Source organism: Cucurbita pepo, chromosome LG19 (assembly GCF_002806865.2).
Source record: "Cucurbita pepo subsp. pepo cultivar mu-cu-16 chromosome LG19, ASM280686v2, whole genome shotgun sequence".
Taxonomy (NCBI): Eukaryota; Viridiplantae; Streptophyta; class Magnoliopsida; order Cucurbitales; family Cucurbitaceae; genus Cucurbita; species Cucurbita pepo.
The window spans coordinates 5,439,931-5,462,745 of record NC_036656.1 but is presented as its reverse complement, the minus strand read 5'-3'; the positions used below and the strand labels follow the sequence as shown (position 1 = coordinate 5,462,745).

The 22,815-nt window shown below is 37.7% G+C and overlaps 4 protein-coding genes across 6 annotated transcripts; 1 reads left to right on the top strand and 3 right to left on the bottom strand.

Moving 5' to 3' along the window:
- Positions 1-424: 424 nt before the first annotated feature.
- Positions 425-3,549, top strand: LOC111781812 (DUF21 domain-containing protein At4g33700-like). 2 transcript variants are annotated; one of them, XM_023662521.1, is made up of 11 exons: positions 434-870; positions 956-1,032; positions 1,120-1,203; positions 1,294-1,407; positions 2,010-2,096; positions 2,168-2,307; positions 2,384-2,471; positions 2,549-2,622; positions 2,711-2,835; positions 2,905-3,164; positions 3,250-3,549. In XM_023662521.1, the coding sequence occupies exons 1-11, from the start codon at positions 693-695 to the stop codon at positions 3,283-3,285; spliced, it is 1,263 nt and encodes a 420-aa protein (XP_023518289.1). In that variant the 5' UTR covers positions 434-692; the 3' UTR covers positions 3,286-3,549. The 2 variants fall into 2 exon arrangements, with proteins under 2 accessions (XP_023518288.1, XP_023518289.1); XM_023662520.1 differs by having other exon boundaries at positions 425-870; positions 2,711-3,164.
- Positions 3,550-3,777: 228 nt separating this feature from the next.
- Positions 3,778-8,740, bottom strand: LOC111781811 (DEAD-box ATP-dependent RNA helicase 16-like). Its single transcript, XM_023662519.1, has 15 exons — positions 8,445-8,740; positions 8,208-8,366; positions 8,025-8,114; positions 7,764-7,892; positions 7,355-7,455; positions 6,938-7,052; positions 6,398-6,529; positions 5,998-6,063; positions 5,692-5,868; positions 5,310-5,405; positions 4,991-5,122; positions 4,819-4,901; positions 4,528-4,565; positions 4,230-4,444; positions 3,778-4,095 (listed from the first exon to the last, which is right to left on the bottom strand). Exons 1-15 carry the CDS (start codon positions 8,604-8,606, stop codon positions 4,048-4,050), a joined length of 1,743 nt encoding a protein of 580 aa, XP_023518287.1. The 5' UTR covers positions 8,607-8,740; the 3' UTR covers positions 3,778-4,047.
- A 1,086-nt stretch (positions 8,741-9,826) lies between these two features.
- Positions 9,827-11,371, bottom strand: LOC111781846 (inactive LRR receptor-like serine/threonine-protein kinase BIR2). The gene has a single exon (XM_023662561.1). The coding sequence runs from the start codon at positions 10,951-10,953 to the stop codon at positions 10,141-10,143; it is 813 nt and encodes a 270-aa protein (XP_023518329.1). The 5' UTR covers positions 10,954-11,371; the 3' UTR covers positions 9,827-10,140.
- A 3,494-nt stretch (positions 11,372-14,865) lies between these two features.
- LOC111780969 (AP2-like ethylene-responsive transcription factor ANT) lies at positions 14,866-22,699 on the bottom strand. Of its 2 annotated transcripts, none has more exons than XM_023661350.1 (9): positions 17,860-22,699; positions 17,109-17,739; positions 16,933-17,015; positions 16,764-16,772; positions 16,582-16,670; positions 16,393-16,466; positions 16,210-16,287; positions 16,029-16,105; positions 14,866-15,682 (listed from the first exon to the last, which is right to left on the bottom strand). In XM_023661350.1, the coding sequence occupies exons 1-9, from the start codon at positions 18,125-18,127 to the stop codon at positions 15,060-15,062; spliced, it is 1,932 nt and encodes a 643-aa protein (XP_023517118.1). In that variant the 5' UTR covers positions 18,128-22,699; the 3' UTR covers positions 14,866-15,059. The 2 variants fall into 2 exon arrangements, with proteins under 2 accessions (XP_023517118.1, XP_023517119.1); XM_023661351.1 differs by having other exon boundaries at positions 16,237-16,287; positions 17,860-21,393.
- Positions 22,700-22,815: the final 116 nt, after the last annotated feature.

Sequence of the window (22,815 nt, the reverse complement as noted above, 5' to 3'; positions counted from 1 at the left end):
TTTATGCTCAATCATATAAATTTCATAGTTAAGCGTGCTTTACTTGAAGCAATTTTATGTTGGGTGGCCTATTTGCATGTAAATGTGGACAAAGCATATTTGAAAAAATCGTGTTCGTTTGTGTGGATAGTTTTCACCCTTTAAAGCAAGGAGTAAGTAAAGTGATCATGTCGCAGGGAATTGTTCAGGTCACTAGTGTCGAATTCAGATTTCAAATATTCATCCAAATTTTATAATGATTTTGTTTTAAATCTTTTAATTTTGAAGTTTACTTAACAATTTGATTCTGTTTTTTTCTTTTTTTTGAAAATCAGATTTAAATTTAGAATTGGATTACGAGTTGGATGTGTATTCTCATCTTCAAGAACAAGTATAGAATATGTTCAAAGCTCTCTACTTTTGTCACAAAACTGTCAATTTTTAACCAATCTGTCCATCATATCCTAATCTAATCTTATTTTCTGAACTTTTATGATACTTTATTTCAGATTGGATAGTGAAACGAGTTCTCAAAAATCCTAAAACACTACCAAACACCCTTGTATTAACCATACACAACCCCAGCAGGAACATGTATAGCATGTCTTCTTCATCCTGTCCTGTCTCCAAGAAGTTCAGTGTTTTTTAGCTACTTTCTGAAGCTCCTCCTTGTGAACCAACACAAAATCAAGAACAAGAAGGTAGTACTGAAAATGGGAGTGGAATATAGCTGCTGCACTTCAGGATTCTTCAGTCGCATTGGAATAGTAGTGTTCTTGGTGTTGTTTGCTGGGATGATGTCTGGCCTCACTCTTGGCCTCATGTCTATGAGCCTCGTCGAGATTGAAGTTCTTGCCAAGTCTGGAAAACCAAGTCATCGTAAACATGCTGGTGCTCTTCTTCATCCTCTTCTAACTTTTTTCTTTCACTTTCGTGGGAAAATTTTTCTGCTAATGCTCTCTCGTTAACATAACAGCAAAGATACTGCCAGTTGTTAGAAGACAGCACTTGCTGCTTTGCACTTTATTGATCTGTAATGCTGCTGCCATGGAGGTAACTGTAAGAGTGTTGGAAAGTTGAGCTCTTTGCCGTATTGTATCAGCTGAAGAAAAAATCATTGTTTGGTGTTTACTTTGACAGGCACTTCCAATCTTTTTGGATAGTTTGGTGACAGCTTGGGGAGCCATATTGATTTCTGTCACTTTGATCTTATTATTTGGTGAGGTGATATATCAAACTTTCACTTAAGATTTTAGGCGAAGTTTATGTAAAAGGTTAGAAACTAGAACATGTTCTTATGCTCTGTTTTCGCAGATTATTCCTCAAGCTGTTTGTTCTAGATATGGTTTGGCTATTGGTGCTGCAGTGGCTCCATTTGTAAGGCTTCTTGTTTGGATTTGCTTTCCTGTTGCATATCCTATCAGCAAGGTAATTGTTCAACAAAGATGTGATATCCTATAACGGTTGGAGAAGGAAACGAAGCATTCTTTATAAGGGTGTGAAAACTTCTCCTTAGCACACACGTTTTAAAATCGTGAGATTGATTACGATATGTAACAAGCCAAAATGGACAATACCTGCTAACGGTGGGCTTGGGCTGTTACAGATGGTGTCAGAGCCAGTCATCGGACGATGCGAGACACTGGTCGGAGTAGGGCTAGACCCTCTTCATAGGAGACGCGTTTTAAAATCTTGAGGGGAAGCCCATAAGGGAAAACTCAATTGGGTTGTTACAAATGGTATCATAGCTAAACACCGGGCAGGTATGCCAGCGAGGACGCTGGGCTCCCAAGGAGGTGAATTGTGAGATCTCACATCGATTGGAGAGGGGAACGAAGCATTACTTATAAGGATGTGGAAACCTCTCACTAGCAAATACGTTTTAAAACCGTGAGGCTGATGACGATACGTAACGAGTCAAAATGGACAATATCTGCTAGCGTGGGCTTGAATTAAATTAAATTGCAGTTTTAAATCCAAATGGGTGGACTTCAACCTGAATATTGATTCTTTGATTTTGTTATGAGCAGCTATTGGACTTTTCACTGGGTAAAGAACATAAAGCTCTGTTCCGTAGAGCAGAACTGAAAACACTTGTAGATTTTCATGGCAATGAGGTACCTTGTCTCAAACACCAGCAACTCTCTGCCTATCTTGTGTGGCTGAGTTGGGTTTCTTAGAAGTGCAGGCTGGAAAAGGAGGAGAGCTGACACGAGATGAAACAACCATAATTCGAGGAGCACTGGAACTCACCGAGAAGGTCGCAAGAGATGTCATGACTCCCCTTTCTGAAACTTTTGCGATCGATATTAATGCTAATCTCGACAGGTTGGATGCAAACACCAACTTCATTCTTCCACTCTCCTCCATCCTGATAAATATGCTTATTATGAAAACTATGCAGCAACTTGATCAAGTTAATTCTGGAGAAGGGGCATAGCAGAGTGCCTGTGTTTTATGAACACCCTGCAAATATCATTGGCCTCGTGTTGGTAATGTTTATCCATGCAAACGTTAACAAAATTACAATAACATACATTAACCTGATATCAGTATATTTAAATCGTAGGTGAAGAATTTAATAACTGGGCATTCACCAGATGGGGTACCAATTAAGAACTTCCCCATTCGGAAATGTCCAAGGTACTTTATGCTCCTAATTATTCTGTATATTGCATGTTAGGAAAAGAACAACTTCCATTTGCACTAAGAATCCAAACTTGTCTATCAGGGTCTCAGAAACAATGCCACTGTACGACATACTAAATGATTTCCAGAAAGGTCACAGTCATATGGCCGTGGTAGTAAGAGAAAAGGAAAATCCAGAGAAGCCCATTAGCGGGAATCAACTTGAGGGTAAGCATTTACCTTCTTCATATCTATTTAACTTGGTCGATGATACATATAACACAAATGCACATGCAGCAAGAGATGTGAAAGTGGACATCGATGGTGAAAATCATCCACAGGAAAAGAGTTTAAAGAGCAAGAGATCTCTGAAAAGGCTAAACACATTTGTGGATCGTAGTAATTACCATCGGAAGTTTTCTGGAAGTAAGAAATGGTCCAAGGACTTCGACTCAGAGGTCCTGCATATTGCAGATGACATGCTGGCCAAGCTTACTGAAGAGGGGGAAGCAATTGGCATCATAACACTTGAAGATGTCATTGAGGAGCTTTTACAGGTATAGCAGCATATCCTCTATCTACAGCTTCATCTTCCTATCAATACTGCAAAGCTTGATTACCCTTAATCTTTGTTCACTGCAGGAGGAAATTTACGATGAGACAGATTATCGTACTTAGAGATCCTTTCCTAAACGTTAAAAGGAGTGAACTATTACTTTGGAAATGATCATTTGAAAGTTCATACCTTACCATTCCGGGGATAGATGTAAAATATCAGTTTCCAGTTTCCCAGTGAAGCTGCAAGCTGCAATAAGCATGTAGAAGATTTAACCTTTCTCCTTGTGGAAAGTTTTTGCACACAAGGTCCCATATGTAGTTTCCTCGATAATGGAATAGACCGATCAATGGCATCAACTGCAATAAACTGAATCCAAAAACCAAGGAATACTTCTCATCAATTCAGTATAATGATGAAGGATGGTAGATTGTTCAACAGCAGTAATGATGCACCAAATATTAAAAACCAAATCTTTTATAGAAACTACAAAATGAATCATTCCTCATAATAAGGCTCTTAAATTACAGGTCCTATAGTTTTCATGTGCGCTAATAATCCTATGTCATTGCTAAGCATTCGCAAGAAGTCGTCAGTGTTGATCAAAACTGTTCTTTTTTTTTTTTTTATCCCTACAGTCCACAAATTGAAACGACGACAATGGTGATAAACGTTCATTTTACTTTTCTTTTTAATCAAAATCGCTGTGATGGAATTACACAGTGAAAAATTGTCACTGTTACATTGGATGGCCACTAAACTATAATTTAACACTACTTCTCAATACAAATTTGTGATCCTCCGGCTGTTGACCATTCTAGATCGACAAGCCAAAGAAGAATCAGATAGATGTTTTTTTCTTGTGTCTGTTGTCATGATCATCATTATTGCCTTCTCTTTTCCCCCCCACTGCGTCGAGATTTTTTTGGAGCCTAATTTTAAACAAATAGGAATGCAATTAGTAATAAGCGGGAAAGTGAATGACCAAATTGTTGAAACAAGGCAAGAGTGCCATTAGTATCACTATTCTAAAATTAACGTCAGATTGAAACCAGCAAAGCCGTACCTCAGCCAAAAACGTTTTAAGAGGGTCTTTATCATTTCTAGATTTTCTCTTGAACCCACGCCGACGACCAGACTGTATATTTCCCATTGCTGCTCTAGCTAGTTTGATGACTTTGCTGGCTTCTTGAGTTACTGGGTCGACAAGATAGTCAGGTACGTCACGCAGATGAGGAGCAGGGGGCTTCTTGCTGAGAATCTTATCATGTTTCAACAAATCTGCCCAAGAAAGTCTAATCAACTTATGCAGCATAAATGGGTATGCTGGTACAAACAACTAAAAATTCAGCAAAAGATGTTACCTAAGTCCCTCGGATTAGATTCAAAGTGAGCTTTCAATCTAGACAGGAAGCAGAACAAGAAAAAGTTATGAAGTTATTAAATGGATGTAAATATGGGCATAATAACCCTCCTACATTAAAGATTCAATAGGATTATATGCACAAAAGGAAAAACATGGTTATGCTGGTTTAATAAAATAATTACAACTTGGATGGTGTGGCAATTGGCAAATAATTGTCTTTCAAACGTAAACCAAACAGAATAAAAACATTGCTCATAAATCTAGAAAAGAAGTAGGGGAAACAACTCACTTTTCAGAGTTAAGAATCTCGTTCCTCAAATCCAGAGCTCGAGATTCTCTAATAGCAATCTTTGTCACACTTTTAGAAACATCCTGCCAAAGCACGCAGAACACATCAATAACGATAGTTTAATATCTAATTGGGCATCCTCGAGAAATATGCTATAATATGCATCACAAACCTCAGCTCTATAACGTAAAGACTCTACAGCATTTTTAGTAAGTAATGGAAAAGGAACAATAATGTCTGTATCTCCATCAGCTCTTAGAAAAGATTGAATTTCTCCAAAAGTTTCCATCTCATCTGAAGAAACCTATCACCATAGAGAGAGAAAAAAAAAAGAGAGAGTAATAATAAGATATCAACACCAACATTGGGAAAACTTGCGGTTATATTTACCAAGTGCACGTTCTTCATGTGAAAAAAGCGAACATAAGATAATGTCAAGGAAAAAATCACTATAATGTCGTGAGGAACAGACAGTATCTCAAAATACCAACCAGCGAAATAGATGCACCAGTATTATAAGCTCTTCCAGTACGTCCTATACGGTGTACATACCCTGTTGCACTCGGAGGCAACTCAAAATTTATAACCTGAACGGATGGCAGAAAAATTGTTGTTAATAGCTTACTTGATAGTAAAACCATCAAGAGACTGAAAAAGATAAATATCACACAACACATAAATTATGTAACATAATTATTGATAATTCACATCATAAGAGGCATTATATGTGTTGTACTAATTAAGAATACTTGTACATAGTACTACTAACACATTAAGAGACGTAGAAGCAATAAATTAATTGGCATTGAATTGATATATATATATATATATATATAGAGAGAGAGAGAGAGAGAGAGAGAGAGAGATGCATACTGTGTAAACATTTTTGAAGTCAATTCCTCGTACTACTCCAAATTCAGAATCTATTTTTTGCTTAGCACGTTTTCTGGACTTTTTCTTATCAACATTACCTTCCTCGTTGGCTTCTTTTTCTTTTGTTTGACCGTCGTCAGTTGCAATTAAATAATCAAACAGACCAGCATTAAACTCCTGTCAAACCAAAGAAAGAACAACAAAACGTACATACTAGGTCAATAATAACACACCAGAATTGCTAAGCGTTAGTTAAATACCTCCCTGTAAACTGTACCAACACTAAGCTTGTCTAAATAGGCATACCTCAAGAATATGGAGGCGTGAATTTTGAGGCAACTCAGCATTTAGAACAGCAGATTTGATTCCAAACTGCATGACATAAGCAGCAAATCAACCAACAATAAATTTTCTGATGCCCACCTTGGACGGGTGGTAAGGGGGGTACCTCAGAAATATAAGGACATGACGTAGCAATATAAAGAATTTAAATTAAAATCTCTGTCAAGAAAGAAGCTACTGCAAAACAAAACATCAAAAGTACACAACAATGATCCAGAAATCATCTGAAGTAGATAACTTTGTACAAAATATACATACAAGAAAGGAATCGTATAAATGAAATAAAGATAAAAATATGTGTTAAGAACAATATTCAAAAGGTGGAGTGCTGAATAGATGGAAAAAATGAACCAGAGTCATTTACCTTCTCAAGAAACAATTTCAACCTGAAGGCCATGTCGATGGTATTTGTGAATATAAGAACTTTTTTCTGAACCAAGTCCAACTTTAAGAGCGAAAGAATATGAAGTAACTTGTCTCGAGCATCACATGAGATCTTGTACCATTAAAAAAACACACATTATTACTTTCCAAACACAAGTTCATACAAGTAGGTACAGAAAAGAACTTTTATTTGTTGAACAAGATACAAATGCAGAAAGGAGATTATACATGAATAAGAAAAAAAACACAAAACAAAGTTCAATACTCAGCCAAAGTCGAAATGAAGTTATTATGATGAGAACAAAGAATAAAGTATACTAGCAAATTGAATGTGAAAATTGTAAAAAAAATCACCTTGATTTATTAAAAAGTGATGATTACACATTTTCCGGAGTACCAATGTTAATGATTTCACTCTATAGGAGTACCAATGTAAATATGTTCCCTTCAAGAGCAACAAAAGTTTCACCGGGGAATGAATAATATCTGATTAATTCACGTTGAGAGAAGAGGAACTTACCCAAAATTGTTGAACATTTTTCGGAATTAGATCGTCTTTAATATCTCCCACTTCTGGCAGAGTCAAAATGAAGGGATTATGCAGGATCAACTTCTTCAATTTTTCAACATCATCACTGTCAGACATCCAAAGACCAACATAGAACATCACATTAATTGATCAAACGATGCACAAAATTCCACAAACCATTAATTTGGGATAAAATGAAGCTAAGCTAATTTTAAACAAGTTAGAAACTTAGAGGACGAAGTGTGAGTACATATAATCTTCCATGGTTAACAGCAAGAAAAACAAAAACAAAAGTGGGGCAAACTCCCATCAAGTTAAAACACAGTCTACCAACAGCAAGCATCAAAAATTATATCGGCCTGCAGTCATTGTAAAAATACAGCTTGTTAAGGCAGTGAAAATAATAACCTTGATGTAGCGGACATAAGAAGGCATTGACAGGAACGTGGGATGTGTGCTGCAAAAGCTTTAATATCATCTTCATAGCCATATGACAATAGCAAATCAGCCTGGAAACAAATAAAAAGCAATTTATCTACCAACACTTAAATTCTATAAGATTTTTTTATCAGTGTGATATATATATTTCATTGAATGAAATTATCCAAAGAGGTACAAAATGGGCCCCATTCAAAGAAAATATGCCAATGAACTTTTATTAGCACTTCATGTTGCTGACAAATGGCGAGCAGACATAACAGGTGTATTCTCCGTTTCTACTCGATGGTTTTAAAGTTGAACCACAAACATAAAACTAGATATACAACCACTTGTAGAGAAAATGATTAGAGACATGAAATGCTCATCAAATTATTACCTCATCCAGAACGAGAATTTCAAGTGATTCGTTAATGGAGGCTGGTTGGAGAACACCAGCAGACAAGCATTTGGGAATGCAAGCAGGCGTAGCAACAATGATATCAGGTGGTCCTGCCAATGCTGTCCGCTGCAAGAGACATTTATCAAATAAAATCAATATCCAGCACAACAGCCTCAATCACCTTGCTACATCTAACAGTTTCTTTCAGAATGTATTCCTTGCAATATACTTCTGAAAAAAGGATGAACCTGAACCAACCAAATCAGAATGTGACATGCTGCTTGTCAATTGGGCAACTTTCAATTGAACTCGACAGGATTCAATGAGGGATGAAACTTCCTTATTAACCTGAATGTATGGTACACACAAGTAATTCAGTAACTGGTGAATCAAGTAGGAATACACCTACAACCTCCCTCAGATCCTTCTAAGAAGGCATACCTGCTGACTCAGCTCCCGAGTCGGAACGAGAAGAACTGCACTTGGACCTGACTTCTTCTCCGTACTAGAACCAGTAAACAGCTTCTGAAGCAATGGAAGGAGGTACGCGAAAGTCTTCCCAGAACCAGTCTTCGCCCGAGCCACCACATCCTTGCCTTCCTGAAACAAATAGAACGTCACAAAATTCTTCCTCGGAGGCAACAAATTCCAGAGCCATCCTAATGTCAAAACGCGTACCAAAATTAACGGAATTGCAACATGTTGTATGGGTGTTGGCTTTAAAATTCCCTTCTTGTTTAACGCGCGAACTAGACGAGGGTCCAACCCAAGTTCTTCGAAACTCAAGTCATCTTCTAAGCCTTCCTTCTCCTGCTCAAGTTCTTTGGAAAGCTTCTCCATTGCATCAGTACGAATCAACCGAAAACAGATGCTAAGACTGTGAAGACGCAGGGGTTTCGTAGGGTTTTGGGTGGCACTGGACTGGAGGGTCGGACATTGAAAGGGAGCCGAGTTCGGGTATGGGTCGGGTCAATAGCCCAGTTGAAGACAAGGAGCCCAAAATGATTGGGCCCATTTTCCCGGTGGGCTTGCGATGGTGGCGTGGCTATGAATACTTATAAATCGAATAATAAAAATTTGAAAAATTATTAAAAATAAATAAATAAATAGAAATAATAGTGAAATAGATTTGAATAACGTCACCCTCACCCATCATTCCATCCGTCAATGATATAAAATTTAAAAATACGGATTTATAGATGCCGCTCGCCTACTTTACACCATTGAAGCCTTCAATTACAATTTATTGAAGGAAGTTATTGCATTTCAGATAGGACACGTGGCTTTTTACCTTATCCAATGAGTTTTCCTAATTTCCCACGTTTTTTATTTATTGAAGGAATGCGTATTTTCCACTTGTCTGTTGTTATTGTAAGCATTCACTTTGTGCTTGGGAATAAATAGTGGAGTTTTGACCCCCAAATAGTATTGCTCGATACAACTTTACACTCATCACCCTTTGTCGAATTCAATACGCACAAGCTTTAGTATGGGATCTGATGGGTCGCCAGCTACTCGTTCGTGTTTTAGATACCTGTTCTTGTTTCTTATGCTGCAGTGGAGATTTGAACTTTAAACCTGAACCAAGTTCCATTTTTTAACCAAATTTTTGGAATCGGTTCCGATCCATTCACAGACATTCTAATTTGTTCAACTCTTTCTCCATATCAGCAATTCTAAACTCGAAAAGTTACTATTCAACGACTGTTTTTGTATCAGATTGTCCAGCTCTAAAGCTAAGTTGTTGGTGACATGATCACGGCGCTACACACCAAGCTAAACAGTGTTTTGATCAGTAAAGGGAAAACGTCTGACGCAAATGCACAGTAGAGTCTAATAACGGTATGGCTAAAATTCAAGTAAAGCCCAGACATTCAGAAAATTTTGAAAAATGATGGATGGGGGGAAGTGATTAAAGCTGCTGCAACAGAACAAAAATGGCCAACGGAGCTATAAAAACAACAAATTTGACCAAGACAAATTGGCACACAGACAAGTGCAGAACTAGTGAAGAACAGAGGCACTGTTTGTCTGTGTGTTTTTGAGTGAGTGAGAGATTTGCAGACAATTTTGTTCTTCAAAATGTGTAATAATAATTGAGAGCGATAACTCGATTATAACCAGTGGGGTTTATACATTGTTGATTGTTTTGGGAAGAAAATAGGAGAGAGGGGCAAAAAAATTGAAAAAAATAAAAAAAAAAAGATCCTCTCCGATGATGAATCAAATCGAGGCGGCATCTCCCAATAAAAAAAAGGAAAAGAAAAAGAGTAGACCATTACTGGTTCGAAAAGGGGGGGAAATGGTATATACCTGAACAGAAAATTTATCAAGAACGGCTGATAGCTTAATAATCTCTGATGGGTGATTAAGATCAATAATCAGGCATGAGATGACTAATTTTCCCTTCTTCAACCACCATCTTCCGTTCAGTAATTTTCAACCAAATACAAACGGCAGTGAAGCTCAACACCAAGCTGACAAGTCCACTCCCTAAACCGATTCCAACAATGGCAATAATGGAAAGCCCCTTGTTCTTCATTGGCGCCAAAGGGAAGCCGTAGAGATCCTTGTTGCCTACGAAGGAGGAGGCGTTAAATTTAGGCAAATTGCCGCTTCGATTGCCGAGAGTGGAGGGGATTGGTCCGGAGAGACGATTATTAGATACGTCGAAAGTGGAGAGCCTAACGAGAAGACCCAATCGTTGAGGTATCTGGCCAGTTAGCAAATTATCGTGGAGATCAATAACATTCAAATAAGCACAAAATGCGAGCTCCTGAGGGATCTGGTCAGTGAGGCGATTGGCAGAGAGGTTGAGAACAGCGAGATTAACGAGATATTGAAGGTCGGAAGGGATGGGGCCTGTGAGAAAATTGGAGGAGAGGTCGAGGGCTTGTAAATTGGTGCAGTTAGCAAGAAAAGGGGAAATAGAGCCGCGGAGGGAGAGATTATTGAGGGAAAGCTTGTAAATACGGCCACTGTTGCAAGTGGCGCCATGAATGTAAGAGTTGAAGCCATTGCAAGGGTTGGCGAGGTTGGATTTGGTCCAGTTGTGGAGAGAGTTAGTTGGGTCTTCTAAAGATTGGCTTAGATTAGTGAGACAAGCCTCGTCGTTGGGATCTGAAGACGACAAAGGGAGAGCGGCGGAAGCCCACAAGCCGAAGATCAACAGTGTCCAACCAACCATAGTGACAGGCAGAGGAGAGGAGGAAGCCAACAAACTCGCAATCAATTAGAGTTTAGAAAACTCTGATTCGATTAGGAAATAATACAAAGAAAGAAGGATTAAGACCCAAATGAAAATGCCTGGTCTAGTAAACAACAGAGGGTTACGGTTCTTGAAGAGGAAATAAATGAAAGGATGTAGGCTATAGAGACGCAAAAGGCTTCAGAATTAGGGCGATGCGATGGCTTCTATTCGAAAAGGGCAAGAGACACAGAGAGAGAGGGTTCGATGGTAGCTGTGAAGAAGGAAGGGGTGACGTGGTGGCAGCCGGAGCAGGCGTGGAAGAAGAGGGCAGAAACTGAGAAACCTGCTGACTCTGGAGTGTATTTTAGATGAGAGAGAGGGGCGGAGTGGGGTCTGCGCCTTTGCGGGGGCGGCCACTGCGCATGTGAGGCCGAGGATAGCGACCACTTGAAAGGGTATTTTCGCCACTTTACCCACTCTCAACTCCCCAGTCTCCATTATTATTGCTTATGAATAATGTAATAATAAATTATTAATGATTAAAAAAATAATTAAAACTTTAAAAATGCTTAACAAATTAGTAAATTGTCTTATAATTCATAATTACCGAGCATGTGAGGTGGGTATGAGGGAAATTATATGTTGTGTGAGTTTGATATGATTTGATATCATGCTATGAATCTGGCTACCGATTGCAATTATCGCATACGACCTACTCACAATTTGCCTAAGGCTGGTGCAATGTGAACTCCGCGTCGGAGTTTGTTTGCCGGTGATATTGAGCAGTTTGGTATTGAATAAAGCAAGTGACAACTCATTCTAAAACCTTTTCACTTTCGTACTCTGTTTTCGTCCTTAGCAATCAATTTCTTCTAATTAATTATAGCAATTGATATTTCCTCTAATTACTATGTCAAAATTTAATTTGGTAACTGTGAAATTACCCTTTAAAATCATTTTCTATTTTTAAAATTTATACCAAATAGATGTTTTAAAGTACAAACTTATTGAGGCAAAATTTACATAAGGCTCCATTGTTAATAAAATTAGTTAAATTGTTTAAATCTTAGCCAACAGACATATAGATATAAACATAATATAATCCTAGGTTGTCCTTAAAAATCCCTTAATTTCCAAGCAAATGGAGCCGTGGGTCCACGTGTCACCCCAACTGGAATGACTTATTTTCCATTCCCGCCAATTACAAAGCGACACGTAAGCAAGGTGCGCGCATGAGCCCCCGATTCCCAAATCCCGATCACGGGTTGTACGAGAGAGGGAGAATAAATAAATAAATAAACAAAACATTGATAAATGAAATTGACCCACGTGTCCTCGACAATTTTTTCTCCTGGCGTTACTATCTAACAATATTTAAATTCTAAAACATTCTTTTTTCTGATTTATTACGTGAAATTTAAATAATACATCCACCTTCAATTGATTAATGACAGTACCGTAACTTTCTTTACCTTTAGGAAAATAAACAATTCCAAAATTTACTTTACTTCCCCAATCAAATTACAAATTTAATTAAAAAAATTTAAAGTTAATGCTGGTAGATTTCCCCACGATGTAACTATATATAAAATTGAAAAAAATAATTAAAAGTATTTAACCAAGTAAACTTTTAGTAAATTTCAAGTATTCTCTGTATTAATTATTTTCTTGCTGACGTAGCTTAAACTATGTTGGAAAGTAGGTAATTTTTCCTCCGTTTATGTGAAAATCAATTGAGTCGTTATGTTATATTTAATAGAATACTAAACTTTTAATTTAGGTAAATATTTGAAAGGGGAAAACGACAGAGGGCGTTTGGGGTGGTGGTAGAAGTGGGGTTGTTGGTCCTCTTTCAATACCATAGCCTTTTGAGTCACACTTTTTAAAATTTTAATTTTTATAGGGTTTATTTAAAAAGGCAGTCAAGGGATGGGATTCCTTACGAAATTGCTTTATTTCTAAAATATAAGATAATTTTACAAAAGTCTAGCCAATATCAATATTTTTTAATCGAACTCAATCCAACCTATTTATATATATAAAAAAAATTATTGAAGATTGTTGGGAAGAGTCCCACATTAGTTAATAAATGAGAAGATCGTGAGTTTATAAATAAAAATATTATATCTTTTTGATATAAGACATTTTTTAAAAATAAAATCATGACAATATTATGGTGTGAAGTGAGGAGGGGGGTGTTGTGTGGTTTGTCTGAAGTGAAGGTGGTGGTGGGCAACGTGAGTGGTAAGTGGCAACACAGCGACACACTGTTGGGCGTTGGGATCACCCGTCGACCGAGTGATACCCTTGAAAGTGAGGCCTCCACTGTCCTCAACTAGGCCCCCTATTGCCTGCCTGCCTGCCTGCCTGCCCCTTCCTTCCACCACCCTAAACTCACTGTTTCTTCTTGTCAATTTCAGTACCACCCAAAATCAATTTTAATAAAACACATATGGTTTCTCTCTGGAATTACAACGCTGATAATTGAATTGAGACGAAAAGAGAACAAAGACGTTTGACCATAGTCCACGACAAGACAGTGAAGGAGGGTGGGGGGAAGGACAAGCGCACGTACAACGTAGGTGCCCAAGGTTGTCCACTGTCCCTGACGACAACACAACAACATCCACCTTCATTTATTTCAACGTCCCTTTCCCCCTTCTTCTTCTAATTTCAACTGGGCCAGGCATCTCAATTTCAAGCCCAATTATGGTACTATTACCATTTGAGCCCAATACAACAAGTACGTTTCAAAGATTTTATCACACTCAAGTTCATATTTTTAATTCAAAATAAAAATTCTTTATTTTTTTTTTCTACCTTTTACTCTTAGTCAGATTTAACATAATTGTCAAAGAACACATTTATTTTTTTTATTTCTTAAATAATAAGAAATAATTAAAACATTACTTAAATGATCAAAATTTCGACCTCCAAACTCACGTGTATGTCGGTTTATTCCATACACCAAGTTTCAAGCTTTTAAAGTGCAAAGAGAAATGAATCAAAATCCAAAGAAGCTTTTTCAACCCCAAACAAAAAAGGAAAAGAAAAATCTGTACCAAATCTCAAATGGAATCCAAATTCCCTTCATTTGGAGTTTTTTCAACTCAAGCATCCCCTTTTTGTGCCAAAAAGAAAAAAAAAGAATGCTCAGTTTCTCAACTCTCTAGCAGGAAAAACAACGCCCATTTAAAGAAAAACAGTCCCTTTTTTATTTTCCTTGTTTGGTAAAAAGAAGTTCAAAACCAAGAAAAAAAAGAAAAAGAGGGAGAGATTATGATTTTATTATGAAAAATGAGTCCCCACGTGTGAAGGGTACGTGCAGAGGATGGAAATTTAGATTGGTGGTAATAATAAAAAACAATTCAGAACATGATTGAATAGTGAGTGGGTTAGTGTGGAGAAAAAGAAATCCATCGGACAAATTGTAGCATGTTACACGACGCATGTTCTTTTCTAAAGAAATCAGACAATTTTCTGTCAATTATGGGCCAACATGTCTGTAACCAAACATATGTTAGGTCCAGGTACGGTTGTGTCTAATTTCCCACAATTTAAAAAAAAATGAAAAAGAAATTCCTTTATTTTTATTTTATATTTTAATTTTCTCTTTGGATTATGGAAGGAATGTCTGTCGCTTTGCAGAAAAGAAAGGTTGAGAGGGAATCAGTAATGATGATGTTATGGATGAAGATGGCTAAAGGATCTTTGTTTTGTGGTCAAAGGCTTTTAAAAGCAAAAGGAGGTCACCACTCATCTGAGCTGAGCTGAGCTGATCCATCAGCAGTGCTTATGTCTTGCTGGGCCACACCCTTCCTTCATCCACAGTTCATTTTTGTACTTCAGAAACACCAATAAAGCTGGATCTCAATTATGATTTCATAACAAAACAAAGAAAAAAAGAAATAATAATAATAAACAGATTCCAATTTGAACTTCAATCGTCTACTGTTTGAACTATTCCTCATCTTACAGAATTTTTCTCACAAAAACTTTCAACTGATAAGGATGGTTTTGGTTGGGAGTGTTGAAGTTCTTAGTTCTTTAACATGGAAGGAGCCATATCAGGAAATATCAAATGACTTCCTTTTTTACTTTTTTTAAGTATCAGTCCACCCAGCAAAAACTGGCAACTGGCTCATACAATTGGCTGCCCTCAACTGTTGGGCAGATGCAATCCAGGAGGAGGAGTTCATATTACTAGCTGGGGCAGCAAACGGCCTAGATGTCGGTTGAGGCATTCCGAAAACCATTGAAAGGCTTGTCTTGTCTGGACTCTCCTCCCTTGAGCTGCTCAAGCTGCAGCTGGTCACCATTGAAGATGCATTGGAGAAATGAGCTCCCATCATTTTGGCCGAGTCTTCGACTCCTAGCTGTGAACCATCGTCGGTTATTGCAGACAACAACCGAGGCTTTGGAATGAGCTGCTGCTGGGATGACTGATAGAGAGCCATCTTCCAGTCTGATTCACTTTGACTACTCTGTGAGGGCAAAGGCATAGAGGCCTCTGCATTGCTGTTGTGAGTAGGAGGGCTTTCACTAAGAGATTCATTATTAAAATCCGGCTGCTGCTTTCTTTTAGCTACATCGCCACTAAGAAGCGTGTTGCTAGCAATGATCCGCTCGACGTCATACCTTGTGATATCAAAATTAGTAACTGCATTCATTCCTCGAAATTTTATGGCTGCTATGTCGTAGGCCTCGGCCGCTTCCTCTTGAGTACCTAACAGTATCAAACAACAGTGGCTTTACAAAACTTTTCTTCTAACCAAGAATTAAAGACCAAAGTCAGAGATGTACTGCAGGATGCATCTGTAAAACAGCATCTTTGCTCTTTTTCAGAAAAGGGATTAATAAAGAATTACAAAGCGATTCAAACACAGCCTTATAGTTTTCTGAAGGGTTGGTTTTATAATGTGAGCCCGACCATTTCCAAAGCAAGAAAGATAATTTTTCATAGGATATGAATTATTCATGACAGCTTTAACAAGATGCAAACACAGGAAACAAAATTCAAACTATTCAATCAAAATTTTAACAGGAAAAACAAAAAAAAGTATAGCACTCACTGAATGTCCCAAGATACAGATCTTTGTTACCAGCAACTCGGCCTATCCGAGCCTGCCATCTTCCATGTTGATGATGTCTGCAAAATAATACAAATAGGAACAGAGAAACTTCAGACAGAGATTCACTGAAAAAAGTCGCATAAAGCCAAAAGCAAAATGATCAAGATCATGAAAATATTACAAAGCTTTGAGTTGAGACTTATTAGACCTTGTTACGCCTCTGTAAATCGAGGCCCCCCTTGAGAATCCGCTGCTTCTCCTGAGAGATAATCAATTTACAAATTTTATACTCAAAGTTTAAAACCAAATAAAGTAGAACGAATATGCCGTTGACAGTTAATACTCATGGTAAAAATGTGCTTGCCTTCTCAGATGAGCAACATATTCCTGCCTACTCATGTTTTTCATTTCCTCTAATTCTTTCTGATAGTTCTCCAACTGCTTAGAACAAGGAATCACTTTGAGTAAAGCATTGAAATTAAAAAAGAAATCTTAAATTAGCAAGAGAAGTTCTAGAAATTTAATATTAGATTTATGAGAAAAGAGGCATTACAGGAAAGTTAATGTGGGTGGAGGGTCCCCAGTACTTGAGTGCAGCAAGATCATAAGCTCTAGCGGCTTTCTCTTCCATATCATAACCTCCTAAAAAAACCAATTTTTGGAACCACTTGATTAATCATTAAATGAGGGAAAAACTTGACCAATAATCAATCAGTCGAGATTCTGAATGCTTACCAAGGTACACTGAAAACCATCATTTGAATCCAATGGCGATTCCAGACCACCAAAAAAAAAAAACCGAAAACAAAGATTGAGTAGTTATGATTTTAGCAAGAACAAAAAGAAACAACAAAATATTGCTCCATGGGAGAAATAGAAGCACAAATTTTTTTTTTTTTTTTACCTTGCCTTCCCTTCCTGCTTTGACCTTCTTTCTTGCAACTGTTGTCCCATAAATGTGCTTCATACCTACCCGTCCATCTGTGCCTGATTGACATAATGAAGCATTAAATCATGGAATGAAGATGGAGAAAAGTAAGACAAAGCAAAACAAAACAAATAAAAAAATCTGAAGTGAACCTTGTAACCCCTCTATACTGTGAGGTTCTCTGACCAAAGGTATCTAAAGACTTCCTATGAACAATTTGCTTCTGATCCAACTTCTCATGGATTCTTTTCTTTGAATCCATGGCAGAACAGTCACCCATGGCAGGTGAGACATGCTGTGTGACTGTGACGCAGCTTGATTGAGAGCTGGGACTCATAGTCATGGACAAGCTCAATGACTGTAAATCTCCATAAGCCATGGCATTAATGGGACCAGATTCACCACCATTTTCACTCATGAAACTCACCATCTTCTGTTCGAAGGAACTATTGTCAGTGGCAGCATAGCCCCTAGGAACAGCCCAATTCTTCATACCAGAAATCTCACTCTCTGCCACTGTTGGGTGCTGCTGCTGTTGCTCCTGCTGCAGATTGCACCCATCGGGCAGAATAACCTTCGAGTCTTGAAGCATCACTTCACGGCTTCTTAAGGATGAAAAATGTGCATAGGGTTGGTTGTTGGGCTCATGAGTTGGGTTTTGATGGCAAAATATACTGTCTAAGCTGAGAGCAATAGCTTCCCTGGCATTGCTTTCATAGTGATGGGACCCCATAGTAGCACCACCAAAGAAATCCTCTAGTTTTGGAGTAGAGCTACTCACCGCTTCAAATCCAAAAGTGAACAATAAAACAAAATAAGAAAATAAGATCAGCTAAAACAATATTGATAATTTTTCTAAAAACAAAACTCTAGCACAGAGTAAATTCTGGGTCATAAACTAACCTTCTGGGTGCTGCCTGCTGAGAGCTTCCATTGAACAAATTGAACCATCAGACTTGAGCGGCATGACAGACAATGGTGAATAAAAACCACCATGTTCTCCATCAACACCATAGTAAATGCCATAGTTATACTGAGATGGGGAGTGAAAAAGATTTGCAGGAATTGAAGGGGAGGCAGCAGCAGCAGAGGAAGAAGAAAGCTCCATGTTAACGTTAGGGGACACAGAGAAACCTAACCAGTTACAGTTGTTGCCATTAACATTATTCATGGAATTCCCCCTACCTTCAGTTCAATCTAACTCTCTTTTCAACCCAATATGCTCTAAATTATAGAGCAAGTCTCAATGATTGGAAGAAAAAAAAAAACTAACGACCCCAACAAATCCTTGGTTTACCCCCACTTAGAGACTAAATATATTTTGTTTGTTGGCTAGCAGTAGAGAGAAATATGTCCAACCCGTCATACAATAACAAAACAACCCGCTCTCTGTTTGAAAAATGAAGAAGAAAGCAAGGGGCTTTAAATCGAGCAAATAGAATGAGAGTTGGGGGGCATGCTTTGGTGCATTTCTATAGGGATCTGTGTATGAGAAAGACCATCCTTTTGCTTTACCTTACGCTCTCTCACCTACCCCTCTCTTTTCTTAATTGCTCCTTCTATGCAATTGGATTTAAGGCATGGTTTTGCTGAGGCTTTTATAGATTTATATAAACATGCAAATCTTTCGTCCTATGCATACTAACTACAATAACACGACTCAAGAGAGAAGGATACCCTTCATTGCTCTCTGTGTAATCTTCTTCGACACGAAGGGCACCCCACCCCTTCTGATAAGTCAAAGGAAGCAAAGTCAAGTACCCTTGAAAAATTATTGACTAATAGTGGGCACTGATGAAGTGGGTTCCACCGTATTAATGTGTTCTGGTTTTTGATTAAATGGTCTGATGAGGTCTCTGAGGACCTTGAATAAGATTACACATACGGAAGACAAACTGTCCCTTTAGTCACTTCATACATTGAGCAGCTTCTGTACTGCATGGACCTACGCATCCCAAACAGCCTCTCATGGCTTATAGGTATATGCCAGCTACCGTCACAAAAAAATAATAACAAGAAAAATAAGAAAAGCTCGCCGCATACGGCGCCGTTTCTCCCTATCTACTCAATTGCTCAATGCTCATCCTTTGACTTCAAAAACCCTGCTGTTTAGTCTTTAGGCCTTTGCCTTTGCCTCTTCGTGTGAGCTAATCCCACCCCATGTTACAGTCTCTTTATTCGGTGCCTGCTTACTGCTTCAGAAGGAGAGGGGAAAAAAGTGTAAAGAGGCCCCTTTTGTCAAAACGCCACCTCGTTGAATGAGTTGTGCAATGGCCGACTATGGAGACAGCCATTAGCCACCCAACTAAACAACACTTTTTCATGCCAATTAGGACAACAGAGAATCTTCCTCCTTAGCCATTGAGCTCTTGGTGGGAATGCGTTTTAAGAGTTCTCTGCAGCTTTTTTCTTGTTCTTTTTTTCTTTTCTTTTATCAGAATCAGCGCATGCTTATAAATATTGCCCGCTCAACAAATCTACTAGACTTCAAAATTCAAATCCTAAATCACAGCACAGAAACTAGAAAGCATTTGATTCATAAATCTTTTTTAAAAAATGTATGGTAAGATAAATTAACTACTTGGAGTCAAAACTCAAAACACCCATAGTTTTATATTTGAACTCTAACTAAAATGTTTCTTATCAACAGAGAGATGCAATCCTTACTTGTCTGTGTTACCCCACTTCAAAATCATATGGGAACGGGACTATGATGAGGTTGCCATCAAATCACTAGTAATTGCTACTGTTTTCTTTCTACCCTTATTTTCTTTTTGACTAATAAGTAGCACAAATAAACATCTCAATCCGAATCTTTTCCATGTATATTCATTCACCTCTCTTTTTCTACCAAAAGTTAACACTAGGGGGGTGAAAATTAATCTAAAGGCAAGAAAGAAGATGGTCAAGATTTATTAGAATAAAAAGGAACAGTTGTGGGATCTTCTGCATTTGTCTCGTATCAAGCCTCTGAAAGCTGCCAACTCCACTTCTTGACAAATACCAGCACAGTGACACACAGAAACTTCAAAATCTAATTCAGCACATGAGTGTTCTTAGCTGCATCTAATTAAATACAGGGCTTTCAATTATTGAGCAAATTACAAGTGCTTCATTTGGTGGCTACAAGACCGGCAAGCATTCACAATTATTCTCCTTCCCCACCATGGTTCTAACATCTTGAGAGCTGCCAATTTTTTCTTCTATGCTACTGTTTTCAATTTGATATCCATTTTACTTTTAGATGTTATTCCTCTTTAAAAGAATTAGGACCATTTACTAGATTTTTCTGTTCTTTTCAATTTTTATGAATCCTTATGAAATGTTCGCTAAATTCCAAAAACATAAAGTAATTTTTGAGAACTGTTTTTTTTTAGCCGGATTTCATACTGGTTTTGTCTTCAAACATTTCTTTTTAAAACAGCTTGTTCTATACCTGATTCTGAGAACACTTAAAGGCAATAACAAATTTTGGTATTTAAAATGATATTTTGGCTTTCAAAGGGGTTATGATTGTAAAATTGTCAAGTCCATTATCGATCAATCAAACAAAGAAATCGTTGATAGGCATATTTAATTAATCTTTAGGAAAATGAAACACTAAAAAAGCAAAATTGGCAACAAACTGTCATAAGCACATATCAGCAAACCAACTTGGAAAAATGGAGTTTTAGAGTCCAATTTCTCATGATTGCAATTCCCATTCCGGGTCCCTTTTGAAGTCTCCATCCCATCCGTCTTGAAAATATATTTCACCATATTTTTGCATGTAATTTTGCATGACTAAGTTCTTAGAGACAGATTTTCAAGAGGGCATCATTAGGTTTTCTAAAGAAAAGTGGGGTTATTTATTTCTCCTTTTTGGAGTTTTTGAATCTGGGAAATTATATTAAAGAGAGAAACCTCTCCTTTTGATTGCAGCAATGATGAGAAAATTCATCATTCGCCTCCTTCCCCCACAATAGATCTAATACCAATAGCATTTCATTGCTAAAGGAACATCAAATATTGTGATAACATGTCAAATCACAGGGTTCAAAATGAGCAGCCCCTCAGTTTGATCCTAAAGAAAAGCCCTCTATTCTATTCCTGGCATTTAGAACATCAAAGTCCATACTAGAAATGAAGGGGCATTTAGTGCAGAGGTTAGCTAAAGAGTATAGGCGTAGTAGGGCCCTAAAATTCCTTCTAAATCTAAACACTGTGAGGGTATATTAAATGAAATTCTTGTAAGCGCAGAAAATGCAATCTAAAACAAAATCTAAAGCAAAGATTACAGAGATGCACAGATGTCAACAGAAAAAGTAAATTGTGGATAGCAACCGAACCGAGAGCGACCACATAACTGTGTGTGTGGTACACACTACTGTTTGCATGGGGATTAAAGTTCTCTGCCCACTTTGCCTTTTTTAGTGAGAGAAAGAGAGTTTTTTTTTCTCAAAACTTAATGGCCTACCTCCATCAAACCAATGCCATCTCCTGCCATTCTCAACCCCATTTCTCTCTTTAACTTGCTTTACCATTCCGTCCATCTCTCTCTCTCTCTCTCTTTCTGCTAGAACTAAGTAAGGCATGTCATGTCCCATTCAAATTTTAGATTCTTTCTTTATGGGATCTTTGGTGACTCAACATAGTTTTTTTGACCATAAGAAATGAATACTCCATCGCCTTATTTTGAGGTTTGAGAAAACAAAAGTTTAGGATCTACTGTGGAAAATCTTGTAGTCATAGCTTAATAGCGTTGTTTTATTGCAGCGGAAGATTTTCTCTTTACCATCCAAAAGCAGAAGAAAAATCCGCAAAGACATTGCTGTAAAGCAATCAGAGACCCATACCCAGAGATTAAAGCTTAATGTTAGCACTTAAACAGTCTACAGAGGAATCACTAAAACGCCCTTCCTTTCTTTCTTAGGATCCCTATGCCATCAGACAGCTTGAAACCAGAGAAAGTCTGGTTAGAGAGAAGGCCCAAAAGAAGAATTTTTTTTTAATTAGCTTTGGCGTTTGATTGGGTTCTTTTAAGGAAGAATCCAAACTCGCACCTCTCCTATCCTAGACGAACAAAACAAAAGATATGCCTTTCACATCCATTACGAATTGATTTTTCCTTCTTTTCTCTTTTAACTTTGTCTAATTCTTAAGATTAAAACAGCACCTCGACTGTGACTTTTAAACAAGTGTTTGTTTATTAATCATATTTTCCTCCTGGACTATTGAAGGGTTCTAAGATGTTGTTTGACTTACAAAATTTACAGAAAGAGACAGCTACAGAGTGCTTTAACACCACGACATGGAATCCAGCCTACACACACTCCCTTTATTATTTCTCTTTCTTATACATATTTCCCTCAAGTCTTACCTAAAAGGAGAGTGTGTCCCCTATCAATCCTGCAGCTTTGCAAATGGGTTCATGTACAATAATCAAAACTCTATCAAGTTCATCATTTCTTAACAGGCTCCAAACAGTTCCTCCTTAAAACTACCAAATTCCTCTACTAAACAGAAGATTAGAACTAACTCGGAACATAAATCAAACAGTTGGTGTGCGATAATGTACTCTTTTATAGCGAGTGCATCACCAGCCGTTTGTCTTGCGCGCGCGTTGTTCTTGGTTCTAACATTTCTTGAGCATCCGATCTGAACATCAAATCAACAAACGGCGGAGGCTATTTGTCATCAAGGGTCGCCATCTGTCTCCCGTAGCCGCAACTCCTTTGCCCTGTTTTTCATTAGGTTGGGGCCTTTGCCCATTTGGCGGTGATTTCTGAAAACAATATTTAAGCGTGATTTTAAGTCTAAATCTCATACTTTTCGAATAATTTCACTAAATTGTCAAAAAAAAAAAAAAAAAAAAAAATT